General features: G+C 33.4%; 3 protein-coding genes across 3 annotated transcripts; 2 read left to right on the top strand and 1 right to left on the bottom strand.

Moving 5' to 3' along the window:
- The first annotated feature begins 5,105 nt into the window (after window positions 1–5,105).
- LOC144543966 (putative disease resistance protein RGA3) lies at window positions 5,106–9,365 on the top strand. Its single transcript, XM_078292434.1, has 3 exons — window positions 5,106–8,763; window positions 8,880–8,938; window positions 9,099–9,365. Exon 1 carries the CDS (start codon window positions 5,127–5,129, stop codon window positions 7,122–7,124), a length of 1,998 nt encoding a protein of 665 aa, XP_078148560.1. The 5' UTR covers window positions 5,106–5,126; the 3' UTR covers window positions 7,125–8,763; window positions 8,880–8,938; window positions 9,099–9,365.
- Window positions 7,144–8,751, top strand: LOC144569904 (putative disease resistance RPP13-like protein 1). Its single transcript, XM_078320399.1, has one exon. It carries the CDS (start codon window positions 7,144–7,146, stop codon window positions 8,749–8,751), a length of 1,608 nt encoding a protein of 535 aa, XP_078176525.1.
- A 2,006-nt stretch (window positions 9,366–11,371) lies between the features above and the next one.
- Window positions 11,372–12,646, bottom strand: LOC144543883 (NDR1/HIN1-like protein 1). The gene is made up of 2 exons (XM_078292363.1): window positions 12,158–12,646; window positions 11,372–11,803 (listed from the first exon to the last, which is right to left on the bottom strand). Exons 1-2 carry the CDS (start codon window positions 12,539–12,541, stop codon window positions 11,534–11,536), a joined length of 654 nt encoding a protein of 217 aa, XP_078148489.1. The 5' UTR covers window positions 12,542–12,646; the 3' UTR covers window positions 11,372–11,533.
- Window positions 12,647–17,095: the final 4,449 nt, after the last annotated feature.

Here is a 17,095-nt window from a genome sequence, read left to right as displayed (position 1 = left end):
GGCCTTTCAGGGCCACGAATTTACAAATCTATATTATAGATATATAATTTTGAAACGAAGGATTGAATAAATGGATCTGTGGGTCGAATTGGGGCTGGTTAGTGATGTCTAGCTTTAGGGGCGAGGTTTTGTCTTCTAAATCCATTAACAATTGACGGCCCGGAGCAGCTAAATGGTTTGACGGTTTGGGTTAATTTCGAATTCTCACTAAATTGTGGTGTTTTGAGTTATTTTTATTTTTGTTATAGTATAAATAAAAATTTCGGGTATTCTTCTCTATATTCAGAAGCGGAGATAGCTTAATAAAATAGAGGTCAATTGTGGAGATAGCTTAATATATAAACTGATAATGAACTATGCTTTTGTTTTATAAATAAAGTAAAATGTTACATGTATAAGAAAATTGACCCTTATATTTATTTATAAAATTTTATACTATTGATCTCTATTACTTTTAAAAAAAAATTACTTGTGTACAATTTGAAAAAATTCTAGCATTTTAGAATATCTTTTAATCAAAAAGATCAAAATCTTACATGGATAGTCACGAGACAATTATTATTTTATGTTCTCTCTCTTATATATATTCGGATAAATTTCGTCGGAGGTCACTAAACTTTGTACTTTGTCACGAATTGGTTACTCAACTTTGATTTGTCCCAATCAAGTTACTCAACTTTTCATTTGTCTCAAATTGGTCACTCTATAACTTTTCCGTCCAAATCACTAACGGAATATGCCCATTCCGTCCAAAACGCTAATGAAATATACTCATTCTGTCCAAAATTCTAACGGAATAAGCATATTCTGTTAGCATTTTAGATGAAAAAGTTATACAGTGACCAATATGAGACACATGAAAAGTTGAATGACGACAAATCAAAATTGATGACTCCACTTATTGAAAAAAAATTATTGACCCTATTCGGTCAAATTCTACCTCCGCCCCTGTCTGTATCGAATAGTTTTTGTTATCACTCAAAGGCTGACTACAATTTGGAGAAGAATAGAATTGGGAGACAGGATCCGTGTTAGCATTTAACAATTTAGCAAGCAAATTAATCATGTTACCAAAGACAGCTCCAGTACGGTCCCATTTTAAAGCTTGATTCAAAGCTAGAAAAGAAAAAACGATGAAAAAGGAAAAGAGAAAAGGTGGCTGAGAAATAATTCATGTCCCCAAAATAAGTGAATCCATATCCTCTCCGGTACTGTATAAATGAATCTTTTACAATTACCATAATAACGGTCTAGATTACTTCTCAGTCAGTGTCTATTCGGGATGGTGCAGGGGGGCAGTAATTATTTGTGCATTGAGATTCATGCAAAGTTAAAAGAACGGTGCGGATCAACTAATTGTAAAAGAATCCTTTTTGTGGTAAATCTGAATTCAAAATAAGTTGCACAGTTTATTTAACATGGTGAATAGTTGTCACATCATATTCCGTTAGTATTTTAGACATAAATAGTAATAGAGTTTCAAATAAAAAAGTTTAATAGCTACTGAGAGATAAATTAAACTTGAATGACTAATTTGTGACAAAAAATAAACTTTAGTACTCTCCGATGAAATTTATTCCAAATTTGAAAAAAAAAAAAACGATAATAATTGAAAGAGAAGATAACTGAGACAAAAACAAAAAGATTTCTACATACATCTCTATGTATTATTAAGTTCAACAGTCTCTTGTTTAAGGCTACACCTCTCCATCACTTGTTGTTCTCCGGCCTATAAGCAAAAGGGGAAAAAAGACTCGAATAAGGAATTATTTTCCATCATTTTTCCATGGATTCTTTTAGTAATTTGATATATATATTACTATGAGACTATAAAATGAAAGGAGCTTTAGAAGCCACGGCCATGCTTTCAAAAATAAAAAAATAAAAAATGAATGTGGCTTCCCCTCCAAATTTTGCTGTGACCCCATATCCTTTGCAAAACATTTGAAAGGCCCTTGAGTGATCAATGGAGCAGTCAGGATTTTGATAAGGAGTAAGCAAACAAATTATTATTATTAATTTTTATTGGAATGAAATTGGTAAGTTGACAATGAAATAATATTGAGAAAACCGGTAGGAATCAGATCGGAAACTCGACTTTTTTTGAGAAATTATGTTAAGATAAAAAAAAATTTAACAATGAAGTATTAAATTTTATTTTGAAGCACATTTTATTCGACTATTCATAATTACTCTCCTCCTGTCATTATATTCTGAAACAAATTGATGAAAAAGTGTACCAAATTTGTAGCGATTCGGCCGATTTTACTGTGAACTGAGACTCAGTCAGGGGTATAGGCAAAATCCAAATTTGAGCCAACTATATATATACTGGTCTGTTATTGTTTATATGCTAAAGGCCGGCACCCTATCAAATTCTATGAATCTGATGAAGTTATGTAATATTTTTATTTTGTGTGAGTCTTTTCTAGGTTTCTAATAATTAAAAGTGGCAAAAGTAATGCATGAAACAATTAAATTGTTTGTTATGTTATGCACTGGAACAATGAAATTGTTTGTTATGTTATGCACTGGAACAATGAAATTGTTTGTCATTTTCAAATTTAATGTGAACTTGTCCTGTAACATGTTGTTTTCTATTTTTCTTTAGCAGTAGGTAATTAGGTTTTTTGTTTTCTGGATCAATATTGAAACTGTGTTTTTTTTTTTTTTTTTTTTTTTTTTTTTTTTAAGGATGCTATAACATGCTCTTTTAAGCATGCTATGATGTTGAAGGTCCATATGCAATGTTTTCATCAAGAGAGTCAATTAATTAAGTGAGCCCATATAAGATATTCAAAAATTGTCTAGAAACTATTAAATAAAAGAGGAGGGTTCAAATGCCTCCATTTTTTAAAACTTTAATAATTCAAAATTTAAAACTTAAAACTTAAAATAAAACCGTTGGATATGATCTACATCATTTTATTTATGCACGTGCAAAAAATTATGGCATTTCAATTTTATTTTGATTGTCATCAAGAGCTTGTAAAAAATGCACTAATGTGGATGATTTCTAGACGTTGATTTTTGAACTTATTGATTTACATAAAAACAAAATTGAAATGTGATAATTTTTTATGAGCATATAGAGAAAATAATATAGATCACATCTAACGGTTTTATTTTGACTTTTAAGTTTTAAATTTTGAGTTATTAAAGTTTTAAAAAATGGAGATATGATGGAGGCACAAAAAATGGAGGCATTTGAACCCTCCTCTAAATAAAATATCTTGTAATGTAGGATGTAGAAATATTTAGAGGAAGTTAAAAATATCGTAGTCTAGATGTTTCCTTAGCTCTCATGGAGCAAGTATAAATAGAGAGTCTTGGTTCCCACTTTGAACCAATCAAGCAAGTAGGAAAGCAAAGTAAAGAAAGAGAGAAAATAAGAGATCCAAAAAGAGTGTTGTAGACTTGTAGTAGTTTGGAGATTTAAAAAATATTTAGTAGTAGTGTGGTTGTAAGAATAGTTTGAGCGAGTAATAAAATTAGTTTTGAATATCATCTCTTTGTACTGGACAGTGGTATATATATCATACAACAAGGGTGCTTGCATGATGTGATGTGCTTGTTTTGGATGCTCGCCATCTATCTTCATGTATAGAGATGTCTTCTCATAAAGCTTGTCTAGCCATGAGCAGACCATAATTAAAAAAAAAAAAAAACGTTCAAAAAATAATGCATTAAAATTTATTTATATATCTTTTAATTTTGAGAGTTGAGTTCACAAAGGAGATTGGTGAACTTAAGAACACCCTAGTTCTACTGATCATTAGAGTGAACCGCTGCAGTTGAGGTAAACAGCAACGGTTTTATAGGTATACTTTCACAGATGTCAGCATAAGGATTGGATATAAACATTATTAAAAATATATATATAATATAGTTTGTGCTCTACTATGCTTATATAAACATATCCCCACATATGCTTATAACTCATTTTTGCATTTCCATATGCTTATATAAACATATCCGTTCATCTTGTTCCCCATATTAATATGTGCTTGAAGACCAAATTTTACATTTTTCTGAATTGTTTTGCTATTTATTAAGCCACTTTGAAAATCGCTGATCCGATGGTCCAGAAATTTTTACTGTTTTTTACTGTTCACAGCAAAACAGCAATTTTCAAAAATGCTTAATAAATAGTAAAAAAATTCCAAAAAATGTAAAATTTGGTCTCCAAGCACATTTCAATATGGATTAAATATCTAATGGTTCGGATCGGTCGTTTGGACATTGGAAATGCAAAAATGAGTTATAAGCATATGTGGGGATATGCTTATATAAGCATAGTAGCCAACCTCATATAGTCTTATGACTAAGTAATAATCCATCTCCATATATATCTTTATTATATAATTGAATCCGCATCCCATTCATGAATTATGATCAATTTAACTTAGATTGACGGAACTTTAATTTTGACGGAATATTAATTTATGAATGAGTGTGCCAATTGGTTTTCATAAAAAAAAAAAAAAAACCTTAATATATATTTAAATAATTTTCATTCATGAATTACTCGAATATATTTTTTTAATTGAAATATAAATATGTTTTAATGTAGGCTCAATACTCATATAATTAATTAATAATTGATACAGAATCAAAATTGATAAATCCTCACTAAACACAAGCACCAACTTTAATTTACATGAACTGGATTTGCAGAAAATTTCTAATTAGTCATTAGAGGCCAAGGAATTAATAATGAGAACGAGAAAGTTAAAAGGAAATATCATTTAGCAATTAGCATCATTCGTTGCTTTATTCTCCTTACTCCTTTTTCTCTTTATTCTCCTTACTCCTTTATTCTTGCACTCATTATTGTCTCTTTTTCCATATTCTTGCACTTAATACACGTCTCCTTTCTCCTTTCTAATATGTTTCATTGTTGCATGCCTTTATTTTCTTTCGTGTAATATATATAGCATTGCTATATATATTGATAGAACACTTGAGAAAAACTCGCCGTACGCTTATCATCACAGAGTTTGTTCCAGAAAAAGAAGATAATTAAAAGAATAACAAAGAAGAGAAACCTAGATCTCAACTTCTCTACTGCTTTCAAACATTTTCTCTTGATCTATTGTGCTTTCTCATTCAACGTAGACCAAGCAATGGCAAGCATACTGATATCAGGCCTGATACCTCTCCTTCAACAACCCGGATTGATGCCTGAGATGGAGAAAGAGTGCGAGAAGCTGCTCAACTTTTTCATGACTACCCAACCCATGCTGGCCGATGCCGAATTATGTGCTGAAGGTGATCCCAACGTCAGAAACTGGCTTGTTGAACTCAACTCAGTGGTGTATGATACTGACGACATAGTAGATGATTTCAGATATGCGAAGTTCCAGACAGAGGCTGAGGCTGAGGCCGACGACTTCCAGAATTGGAATGGTTGCAGAGTAAGAGCCGGTATCTTCCCCTTCTCTTGTTTTAAGAATAGTAGCATTGATGAACAGACCATGCCGAGTGGGGCACTGCAAGGAATTGAAAATAGAATTGGTAGTATTGTTAATAGAATTGATGGCCTTGTCGAAAGGATGGGAGCTCTCAACTTTCGAACGGGTCAGGAGTTAAATATAACAACTACAGAAAGGCAGCAACAACAGTTTATTCTCTCAAATCCGACAGAGATTCGAGACATTTTTGTCGGAAGAGATGAAGAAAAGGCAACTATTCGAGACATTTTTGGTGCTGGGGTCAGCATCTTCATTCAGGGTCCACATGGAATAGGCAAGACTGCCATTGCTCGATCGATATGTCTTTCTTCTGGCTACTATGTAGTATGGGTTGAGGTTGGTACTGAATTTAACATTGGTAAAGTCACAAAATCCATAATTGATCGTATAATAAAGAAAGATTGTTGCATATCCGAAGACCATACAGATTTGTTAGAGCTTCGCCTTAATCAAGAACTGAGTGGGGTTGTCCGCCTTACTGTTGTATTGGATGATGTGTGCACTGGCTTTGAACAACTGCTGCCAAAATTAAAGGACTGGCAGAAAATGGGTCGATGGGATATGAGGTTTTTAATAATTACAAGCAATTTTGATGAAATGCAGAAATACATTATTGTTGATAAAAAAAACCTCAACCCTATTATACTAGGACCTTTGATGCCTGATGATGGATGGAAGCTCTTTTGTAACAAAGCATTTTATGGTGATCCTAAATTAGAAACTTGTCCACAGAGATTAGAGAAGGGTAAGAAAATTACAGGCAGATGTGGAGGATCACCTCTAGCACTGAATATGATGGGTTCTCTGATGAGGTTTAAAAAAGAGCCTGAAGAATGGCAAGGAGTAATTGACCAATTGGAAAAGGAGATATTGTTGAATGATCATGTGGTACCTGTTGAGACAATTATCAAGGTGTGTTATGATAACTTGACTTCTCAAGTTAAGCAATGCTTTGCATTTTGTTCTCTCTTTCCTAAGGGACATTACATAGACAAGGAGGTTTTGATCAAACTCTGGATGGCCAATGGTTTATTATTGGCTTCGGACGGATCTGGATCGATGCCTCCGGAAGAAAATGGTAATCTCATTTTCAATGAGCTTGCCTCGAGGCACTTCTTTGAGAATATTAAACACGACCATGAAGGTTATTCATACGAAAGCAATTGTGGATACCATAATAGAGTAACATGCAAGATGCTGCACCTTATTCGTGAGCGGGCAGTAATTGCGGCGAAAGAATTCGCACTGCAAATAGTGCAAATCCCTGATCACCTACCTATTTCCGGTGATTCACGGGTAAATATTGATATCCCTCTGTTGTTAAAAACCAATCCAACCGTGCGTATTTTGCTGTCCCCTGATGATCCCTTTAGTAGAACTGTTAATTGTAGTGCAGTGCCCAAGGCAAACTCCCTGAGAGGGTTGCATTTACACTGTTCTTTATTTGAGAAGGATCTTTCGAATCTAAATGATATGAGACACTTGCGATATCTCGATCTATCTAGAAGTAGAATCCAAACATTACCTGAATCAACAGGCACATTATACTTCCTAGAAACTCTAAATCTCTCAAAATGTTTGCTCCTTTACCAGCTTCCAAAATATATATATGAAAAATATGAGGAGCTTGAGGCATCTCTATATCGATAAATGTCCTAGGTTAAAGAAAATGCCAGCACATCTCAGGCAGCTCAGCAACCTACAAACTCTTACAACATACATTGTTGGTGATGAATATGCCGGCACCGGCATTGATGAAATAAAGGGCATGCATCTCGGCGGATTGCTTGAGTTGTATAACTTGCGTAAGGTGAAAACACCAGCAATTGCAAAAGAGGCTGATTTGTTTTCAAAGACAAACTTGGATAGGCTGACTTTATGTTGGGGTAGTGAACAACTAGTTTTGTCAAAAGAAAATACTGATTTTTCAGTATTGGAGGATCTACGACCTCATTCCCGCTTGAAGGTGTTAAAAATACAACAATACGGGGGTCGTGAATTTGCATCTTGGCTTGTCAATCCATGGGCAGCGGGTTTGGTACATTTGGTTGAACTTCATTTGATTGGTTGCTCACAATGCGAAACCCTTCCTGCAGTGTGGAAGTTGTTGTCACTTAGAGTTCTTTGCTTGAAGCACATGCCGAGTTTGACTTGTATAATTCGTGTCGATAAGAAATATAGTTTGAAAGTTGACCGGTTGTTCCCGAGCCTCAAGAGACTGGTATTGGTTGGTTTGAAGAGGTTGGAAAGATGGCAAGGTGGAGCCGGAGCCACGTGTTCAAATCTGAAAACCACTTTTGAAGAAAAAGTCACATTCCGTGAGCTTTTTGAGGTGGAAATCAACAGCTGTCCAAACTTAAAAACCATGCCATGTTTGCCTTCACTTAAACGCATAACTGCCAGTATAGAAAACTATAGGTTGCTCCAGTCTATCACATATCTAATAATTAGAAAACAAATGCATGTTGAAGAAGCCAACATTGCAAAAGCAAGTAATGATGGTATTGAGCCATTTCCAACATTAGGAGCAGAGGGCCGTGACCATTACAGTAAGCTTAGAGTAATGCGAATGGATTCAACTAATAGTTTTTTCATGCCTACAACATTACCGCGTGCACTCAAGGGTTTTTGGTCAAGACTTATACAGCTTCGTTATTTGGATATTTTTAATTGCAACACCCTTGTTTTCTGGCCTCCCGAGTTTAAATACTTGAAATATTTGATACGGCTGTCAATCCGGAAATGCCCAAACCTAATTGGCATACTTCCTGCCGAGGAGGAAAAATATGAATTGTGCATGTCTAGGTTATTGAAGCTAGAATTATATGGATGTAGTTCTTTAAAACAACTTCCGCAATGCAGACGACTCTGTGTTTTGGAGCTAGACGAGTGTCCTGAAGTCAAGTCGGTTTCAAGCATATGGTTGCGCAAGTTAGAAAACGGGTTGGATATGTTGTATCTCTCGTGCACAAGTTGGACCTCTTTGCCGACCGATTTAGGAACCTTTGACAGGTTGGGTACTCTTTGGGTGTCTGAATGTTATAACCTAACATCCTTTCCAGACGAGTTGGCACATGTACAAATCGACACCTTGATCATTAACGAATGCTTGATGGTGAAGGAACTACCCGAAGGTCTCGACAGAATGCTCTCTTCTCTTAAAAAGCTTACGATTTCGAAGTGCCCTCAACTTGAAAAGTTCTGCAAAGAGGGACCCTACTCTGCTATAATCTCACAGATGGGCACAACTAGAGATGATTCACCATCCACTAATTAATGCTTCTTCAAGGTATATAAATAATTAAGCATATCATTTCCTTTCCACAAAAAAAGTGGATCGAGTCTTTAATTAATGATTGGTCTTATTAATTATCTCATTTAATCTATGTTAACATGCGTTGACAGGCTTGACCAGGAGCACACTGATTTGCTGGCATGGATGGTGCTTCTATAGTTATATATAGGTATACCAAACATGATAGGTTCCAATATTTAATGATTATTTTTCAGTAACACTTAACATTCTTTTACTGTTAATTTTTTTTTTCTTATTTCTTCAATAGATTCCTCAAATGAGTACATATTTGATCATATATATACTAATTAAGCCTGTACTAATCCTAGGTCCCTGATGGTACAAAAATTCAAGACTAATTTCTGTTAAGTCGCCTAAAGAGAATATTGCAGCTGTGTGCGTCCAGAAAGGGAATTTGTTTAATTATATATGTTCAGATTTCATTTGCTAAATTAAAGGGATATCATGTCTCAGTAATTTAATTATTTTGAGAACTTCTTTTTTTTTTTTTTTTGCCAAATTATTAGTTGCTTGGTTTGTAATAATGTCTGTCAATTTTTTTTTTTTTTTGTGTTTCTTATTAAAGCAACACTTTCATGCTATCAGTTGCTTGTTTTGGATGGAATTGATTAGGTCCAACTATGTCAATTGATTAGGAAATTTAGCAAATGACAAATTAAGTTGGACCTAATTGATGGAATAAAAGTTTCCATCAATCAAGATAAATCCTTACCAGTGTTGTAGAAAACGACCGATTAGTAATTGGCGGTGATAAAACCGTCACAAATTTTTCTGACTAATTGGCCTATTATTCTCGATTAATCAATTGGTGGTATCATGTCCTTCGGACGAGCACATACTGTTATTTATAATACTTATCCTTGCTATTAGAAAAGTAGTATGCTAAATGTTATTTTTACAGGAAAGTAAACAATATAAAATAAATCTTTACTATTCAAAATTTTTCTTTAAGTTTTAAATTTTTCGATATTCTTAGGTCCTCATCTGATCAGAAATTATAAGGGATTTTTCCAATTAATTAATTATTTTGCACAGTAGTATTCATTAGCCGTCTAGTAACAGTAACCGTATTAATTTTGATTAAGGAGTTAAAATCTACTGTACTACAAGTTATCTAGACTTTCAGAATGAAATGGGCTTTTTCAAGGCCCATTGAATAATTTTTAATAAAATGAGGGAGGAGCCTAGTGTGTGTAGCGCATTATTATCCTTATATTCAGATTTCAGTTTAATTGTTAATATTTTTTTAATAGACTTCAGACGATGAATTTAAACTAATATACTTTATGAGTTATGCTTTTATATATATATATTATATAGTATTAAATCAACCAGACAGAAAATTATTAAGTTAATTATTTTTTAAAAAAATTTCTATTTGCCAATTAAATAAAATGTCACTAGCATACAGCAAGGGAATCCGTTCGAGATTTTTTTTTTCCATTTTTTTATTTGCAAATAGAAAAATAGAGCATTATGTTTTCATATATTGTACACTTTCTTAATTATTTGATAATTAAAATTATAAGCGGAAAAGGAAATGCAAAATTTAGAATTTAAAAACTAAATATTCATTATCATTATATGCGAATTTATCTTTTTGTTCGCATGCAACTAATTAAATTTGCAGACAGCAATCCAACAAACTAAAAAAACTAAAAACAAAAAAAAACATTTCAGAATCTCAAATTATATACTTCTCCTTCTCTGCGTGTGAGTTTTAATGTTAAATTTAGTAAATTATATAAATTTGTTATTTTTAAAATTAAAAAATACAATATAAAATAATATTATCAATTTTAGGGAAAAAAAAATTTACATAAATTTTCAAAAAAACACTACTGTCTACTAATGATATATTATTCTCTTTTCTGTAAAAATAATTGAGTCGACAGTGTGTTTGGCAGCTTTTGTTCCCAAAAAAATGTACCATACAAACAAAAAATGGTTGTCGTTTTATTCATCTCGTCTCTGCTGCATATGCCATGCATGCATGCATTAATTCATGAATTCATGAATTCATGTGCCTATCCCAATCAATCCTTATCTCCACAAACACAACCCAACAAAATAGTACAATTAAAGTAATATAATAATAGAAGGTTAAAATGCACATGTGGTTTTTACTATTTTTAACGAGCCTTATCATACAGATACAGAGAACAGAATCTTTCCCATTTTGACAGCTAAATTATATTTTAATCGGTTCCATATACTTCCCCATCCTTCCAAGAGAGAAAAATATTATATAATCATCTCTCTCCCACAACTATTTAATGCACCTCTTCTACCAAAGTTACAATGCAATTAAATGAACAGTTAGATCCAAATTAATGACTCTGTACTTGGTTGACCTTACATTAATTAATTATTTACCATTTGCCAACTTTGTTTAATTTTATCCAACTTGTCATCCTTTCTTTGTACAACACCATTACACATGCAAGAAAAAGAAAAGATATTAATTTATACAGTATCTATTTTCTCATCATGTATATATGTAATAAATTATTGAATTTTGAAATTTAAAAGATTAATATGACATTATAAATTTCATATAAGGGAATACGTAATTTTGAAATTTTTGAGGGGTATACATGAAATTCTCCCTAGTTTAATTTTATCCAACATGTGATCCTTTGTACAACTCCATACATGCAACAAAGAAAAAGCAAAAACAAAAAAAAATAAGCAAAAATAAGAAGAAGAAAAAAAGATCTTGAAACAAACGGCACTTTTTTAACTACTCAATTTTGCAATCAGGATTAGAAAGCAACGGTACCGGACCAGAGATACCGGTTCTAGCTCCTACCAGCATGTTGCACCTGACATAAAGGGAGCCCCACCTGCCGTGAAACGGGCCCGGGTCGTACCTGATCCTACCAACCGCAATCAGACGCAACGGTACAACCCCGAACGACCGGTCTGCTACCAGTCCGTTTGCAACATCAGGTGACACTGGTACGGCGGGACCACCTAGTACCGGCGCAACAGCCACCGACGTGCCTTTGTCCTGTAATTAATTTGTGTTAATTAGCTACATGTCAGATCCATCACTAGCAAATTAACTAATTAAGTATATTGTTATTTTTTTGTACTATTGATTTGAAGTTCTCCCTCCTTGTATATTATGTAGGTTCTATAAAATTACTGAATAAAATGTGAACAATAAGAGAGTAAAATTAATGTTTTGTTTTTTCTAATAGGCACTAATGTTTTGTTATGTTTTTACATTGTGATGTTGTGATAATGTATTCTTGTATCATGATTCATATTAGTTAGCTACATGTCAGATCCATCACTAGCAAACAAATTAATTAAGCATATTAAAAAATGATAATAATACAAGTAGAGATGGAGAGCATACTAGAGTCAAAGGTGGAAGGAACACCGGAGAAGTGATCGGCGAATCACGATACGTGACATACATCTCAACTCGGTCATATCGGATCTTGGTACGTGAGTTCGGGTTCCGAATAATCAGCGTCGGCTGAACCGCAGTCGTGATGGTGTTGAACGGCGAAGATGAGTTGGAGAAGGTTACAATGGCAACTGATACGATTGAAAAATGGGGATGAGATGGCCGGTAGACGAGGTAGAGAACAAGAGCGGTTATTCCGATGATTATTACAAGTGCCAAGATGGCAAACACGATGACAATTCCGATTCCCCCACCGCCACCACCTCCCTTCGAGTCGTCGTCGGTGTCGTCGTCATGTACCTTGTGGGATGTTTCAGGTGATTCTCCCATGGATAGAGGTCTCTAGAGAGAGAGAGAGAGAGAGAGAGAGGAGAGCTTTTGTAGTGATAGATCTGCTTCTTTGGAGTAGAGAGTGTTGTACAGTACTGTTCAAATGGAAAGGGATAGATCAAGGTTGATTTTAATGCGCCGTTTTGCACAGTAGCTTCGAGCAGATGACACTGACGAGATGGTCCCACGTATAGCAAAACGTGATCCATTTCTGGATCTAAGTGTGGATCCTCTGAAGTAACGGAAGTTTTGAATTTAGATTGGAACCGTCTAATCAGAATCCACGTCCGCGATTAACTTTAATATTTTCGTGTCTAAGAAGATCGGACGGTGTAGATCTAAACAAAAAATTTGAGTTACTTTAGGGAATCCGAATTCTTATTATCAAGGTTGATTTAGTGCGCCTATTTCCATAGTCGTTCGAGGAGCAGAGTTACTGCAGGATGGTCCCACGTCTACAAAACAGAATCTCTGTCTTGACCTAATACCTAATCCGTTATCGGGGTCTGGGGAGCGACACAGGAAATCGTCACAGAGAAACACAACGCGACGGTCAATGAATCTCAATCTTCGTATTTCGCATCTCACATGGGGAAGGGACAGGGGAACATGAGAGGACACGTGTCACCTTGGCCCCCTCCTTCCTTTTTGTCGTTTGTCCAGGGAGAAGAACTAGTGAGATGCCGCTACCAGCTTTAGAGGTGCGTCCGGTTCTCGGAAGTAACTCAAAATTTGAGGTTAGATCCGGACCGTCTGATCAGAATTAATGTTAATCTGGTTTAAAGTGAAATGTACGGATGTCATCAGACGGTTCGTATTCAATCTTAAATTTTGGGTTGCTTCAGGGCATCTAAATTCTTTAGGTTTGCTTGTTAGTTATTACAGTCTGTATATATCTTGTGCTAATATTATGCAACTTGAATTGATGACTATTAAATTAAAAGTACGAATAAATATACATTGATAAAAAACGGCAAAATAAACTATAAATCTATTTTTAACAAAATTTAGTATATAATATTTATTAATTGTATATTTATGATTTGGTATGGATTAACTAATACACATGTAAAAGACAGTAAAAGGATACAAGTTTTGATAATAATCACAAATGTGACCTAAAATGATTGAAATTTTTTACTGTGTATATGTATTTTATTTAGTCTGGAATCTAAAATCGCAAAAATAATTTCCGGTTTTCTGAAACCGGGAATTTGTTCTGCGGTTTTGAAGGGACTAAAACCGTAGATTTAATTTGTGAAAAGTTGACCCAAAACCGTAAAATAAAATTGCAATTTTAATATTTTTTGAAATCTTACCGTGTAGAATTCAAAATTAATTATTTTTTTGGATATTAATAAAAATTTTGATTTTTGTGATTTTATGATCATAAATGTGGCTTAAAATTGATTCAAATTATCACCGAGATTTTTATTTTTACTCAAAAAAAATTTTATTTTATTATAAATAACCATAGTTTAGCAAAATTTATAAAAATGCCCAAACCGTACAGGATATTTACAGTCCGGATTTAAAATTCCGGACCGTATAGAATATTTATGGTCCAATTTTTTTTTGTTCGAATGGCCGAGGCAATTTTTGAGTGGTAATATCTCACAATCTGTTTGGAGATTTTGAATGAAATTTCACAGTCTTGTTCTACGATGTCAAAACTACATGTCGGTCAATTTTTATGATTTTTAAAGATGTTTTGTTATGTTAACTAGAGGTGCAAGATCGTGAGAATTGACTGACATGTAATCTTGACATCGTAGAACAAGACTGTAAAGTTTCATACAAAATCTCAAAACATATCGTGAGATATCATCTCCCAAAAATTGCTCGAATTGCTGAAGGAGTGCTTCTGAGTCCAACTTTGCACCTCTGGTTAACATAGCAAAATATCTTCAAAAATCATGAAAATTAACTGACATGTAGTCTTGACATCGTAGAACAAGACTGTGAAGTTTCATATAAAATCTCCAAACAGATCATGATATATCATCTCCCAAAAATTGCCCGAACTGCTGAAGGAGTACTTCTGAGTCCAACTTTGCACCTCTGGTTAACATAACAAAACATCTTCAAAAATTATGAAAATTGACCGACATGTAGTTTTGACATCGTAGAACAAGACTGTGAAGTTTCATTCAAAATCTCCAAACAGATTGTGAGATATCATCACTCAAAAATTGCCTTGCCCATTCGAAAAAAAAACAAACTGTAAATATTCTATACGGTCCAGAATTTTAAATTCGGACCTTAAATATTATGTACGGTTTGGGCATTTTATAAATTTTGCTAAACCGTAGTTATTTATAATAAAATATATTTTTTTGGATAAAAATAAAAATCTCGAAATTATCAACACATGCGCACCACGCACTATAAAATACATTTTAGAATAGCTTTATATAATCATTACATCTATGTGATTTAGCACGAATCATATTCAAGCACGTATATGTAAGTTAGAATTTTTATTTTACCAATTTTGTTGATTTTAGAATCCCTAAATATGGCTTGAATTATTTAAAACAATAACGACGCATAGAATGCGTTGTAAATTAACGCATGCATATTAGGATAATTCTATGTCTAGTATTTGCTCTATTTCTTTTATTGACGCAAAATATATTTAGGGTATTAATAAAAATGACCGTTAAAAACATCAACAAACACAACATACCATGAATAAATTTTGGAATAATTTTATGTGCAGTATAGTTATATTTGTTTTAATTTTGACGAAATAAATTTACACAGTATCTGAAAGAGATCTGAGTTCAAATTAACAATCGCATGATTGTTTTGATATTACGATAGTAAATATGGCCCAAATTAATTATAGATGGATAGATAGACATTTAATCAATAAAAGTGATAACAAATATTATATATATGTATATAAAGAAAATATCACATTTAACAATTTTATTTTAATATTTGAGTTTTAAATTTTTTTTTTTTTTTGGAAATCCTTGATAGTGCTATCAAGTTAACAATAAAATAAATGTATTTACAATATCCTAACTACCATCTTACAATCACTAAAATTATAAAATTTGAAATGTTCATCGAGTGAGTCTATGGTACTATGCATATTACGATTTGGCACCGTGCTACGGCTCTATGTTTGAGTTTCCAAATCCTAATAGTCGATCCGAACCGTTCATCTTGTTCTCCATATTAATATGTGTTTGGAGACCAAATTTTACATTTTTTGAAATTTTTTTACTATTTTTTTAGATTTATTAAAAATCACTGTTTTTTGATGGTCCAGAATTTTCAGATCAAGTGATTTTCTAAATATCTAAAAAAATAGTAAAAAAATTTCAAAAAAATGTAAAATTTGGTCTCCAAACACATATTAATATGGAGAACAAGATGAACGGTTCAGATTGACCGTTAAGATTTGAAAACTCAAATATAGAGCCGTAGTACGATAACAACCTGTGATATGCATAGTACCATGGACTCACTCAATGTTCATCTGCACACCAACAATAATTGGCACCTTGTTACCCTTGAAGCACGTGAGCTATAATTATGTTTCCTCTCTGATCTCCACAGCTAACAGGTGCGGTGGCATTCTGGCATCCCTTTTCTTCTGAACATGCACTTATTTCTTTGCTTCCGTGTCCCCCTAAAACACTCATAAAGCGCGTACGTAGCCAATACCTAGTGTGGGAAAAATGGGCACGACTCTTCCGTCACAGAACGGCATGGTTATGGTACGAAACGGTATGGCACGGCATATGTTATTGTTGTGTGCCGTGATTCGCGTGTCGCGTGCCGTGACCGTCCCTTGACATTTTAGTCACGGCACGTAATCATGCAAGTCACGTGTAATCAGGACCATTAGGTCTTAATCAAATAGTGAATCTTGAAGAAACTAACTTAAATTATGAAAAAATAGTTAAACGTGAGAAACCTGACCAGTTACGTTTGAACACGGCATGCGAGTCATAGTGTGACTCACGTGCCATGACCACTCCTTGAAATTTTGGTCACGGCACATGTCACTGTTCACTTAACCACGACACGAGATCAAAGTCACGGCGTGTTAATCACAGCACGACACGTTTTTTCCACTCTACTAATACTCTCTTAGAATTTAAGGTTATTAACGTTAAAATAAAATAAAGATATAATAAAGACACGAAAAATAAAAGTATTTTGAACTCTCTCATCTAACAATTTTACGTGATTGAGCATTAATTTAATTTATGCATATATATCCAACAATTTAGTAATTTTATGATTAAAAAAATAATCCGCACTGTATTTTATAGGGACAATTTAGTCAACAAACAGTACTTATCTTAGTTTCTTACCATTCTTCACAATGGAGGCGACCATTCTTTAGCTAACACTATAACATAGACGTACATATTAAATAACTAAATTTACTAAATCAATTCAATTTTATAAGTAATAATGAAATGATTTAAATAGTTAGGTCACATATAAAATATATTGGTGAATTGATGGATAAATACAAATAGGGAAATATTATATGTATGGTACCAATCCATTAACTAGCGTATTCTT

Source organism: Carex rostrata, chromosome 1, assembly GCF_964058835.1.
Source record: "Carex rostrata chromosome 1, lpCarRost1.2, whole genome shotgun sequence".
Lineage (NCBI taxonomy): Eukaryota > Viridiplantae > Streptophyta > Magnoliopsida > Poales > Cyperaceae > Carex > Carex rostrata.
Note: the sequence above shows the minus strand (reverse complement) of the source record. Positions and strands in the feature narration are given on the sequence as shown.

Bases quoted from the DNA above. Each gene is read 5' to 3' on its own strand.
- LOC144543883 (XM_078292363.1), bottom strand. From the start codon at position 12,541: ATGGGAGAATCACCTGAAACATCCCACAAGGTACATGACGACGACACC. The intron at 11,804-12,157 runs GTATGCTCTCCA...AATTAATTACAG, and splicing joins TCCTTCCACCTTTGACTCTA to GACAAAGGCACGTCGGTGGC.
- LOC144569904 (XM_078320399.1), top strand. From the start codon at position 7,144: ATGCCAGCACATCTCAGGCAGCTCAGCAACCTACAAACTCTTACAACA.
- LOC144543966 (XM_078292434.1), top strand. From the start codon at position 5,127: ATGGCAAGCATACTGATATCAGGCCTGATACCTCTCCTTCAACAACCC.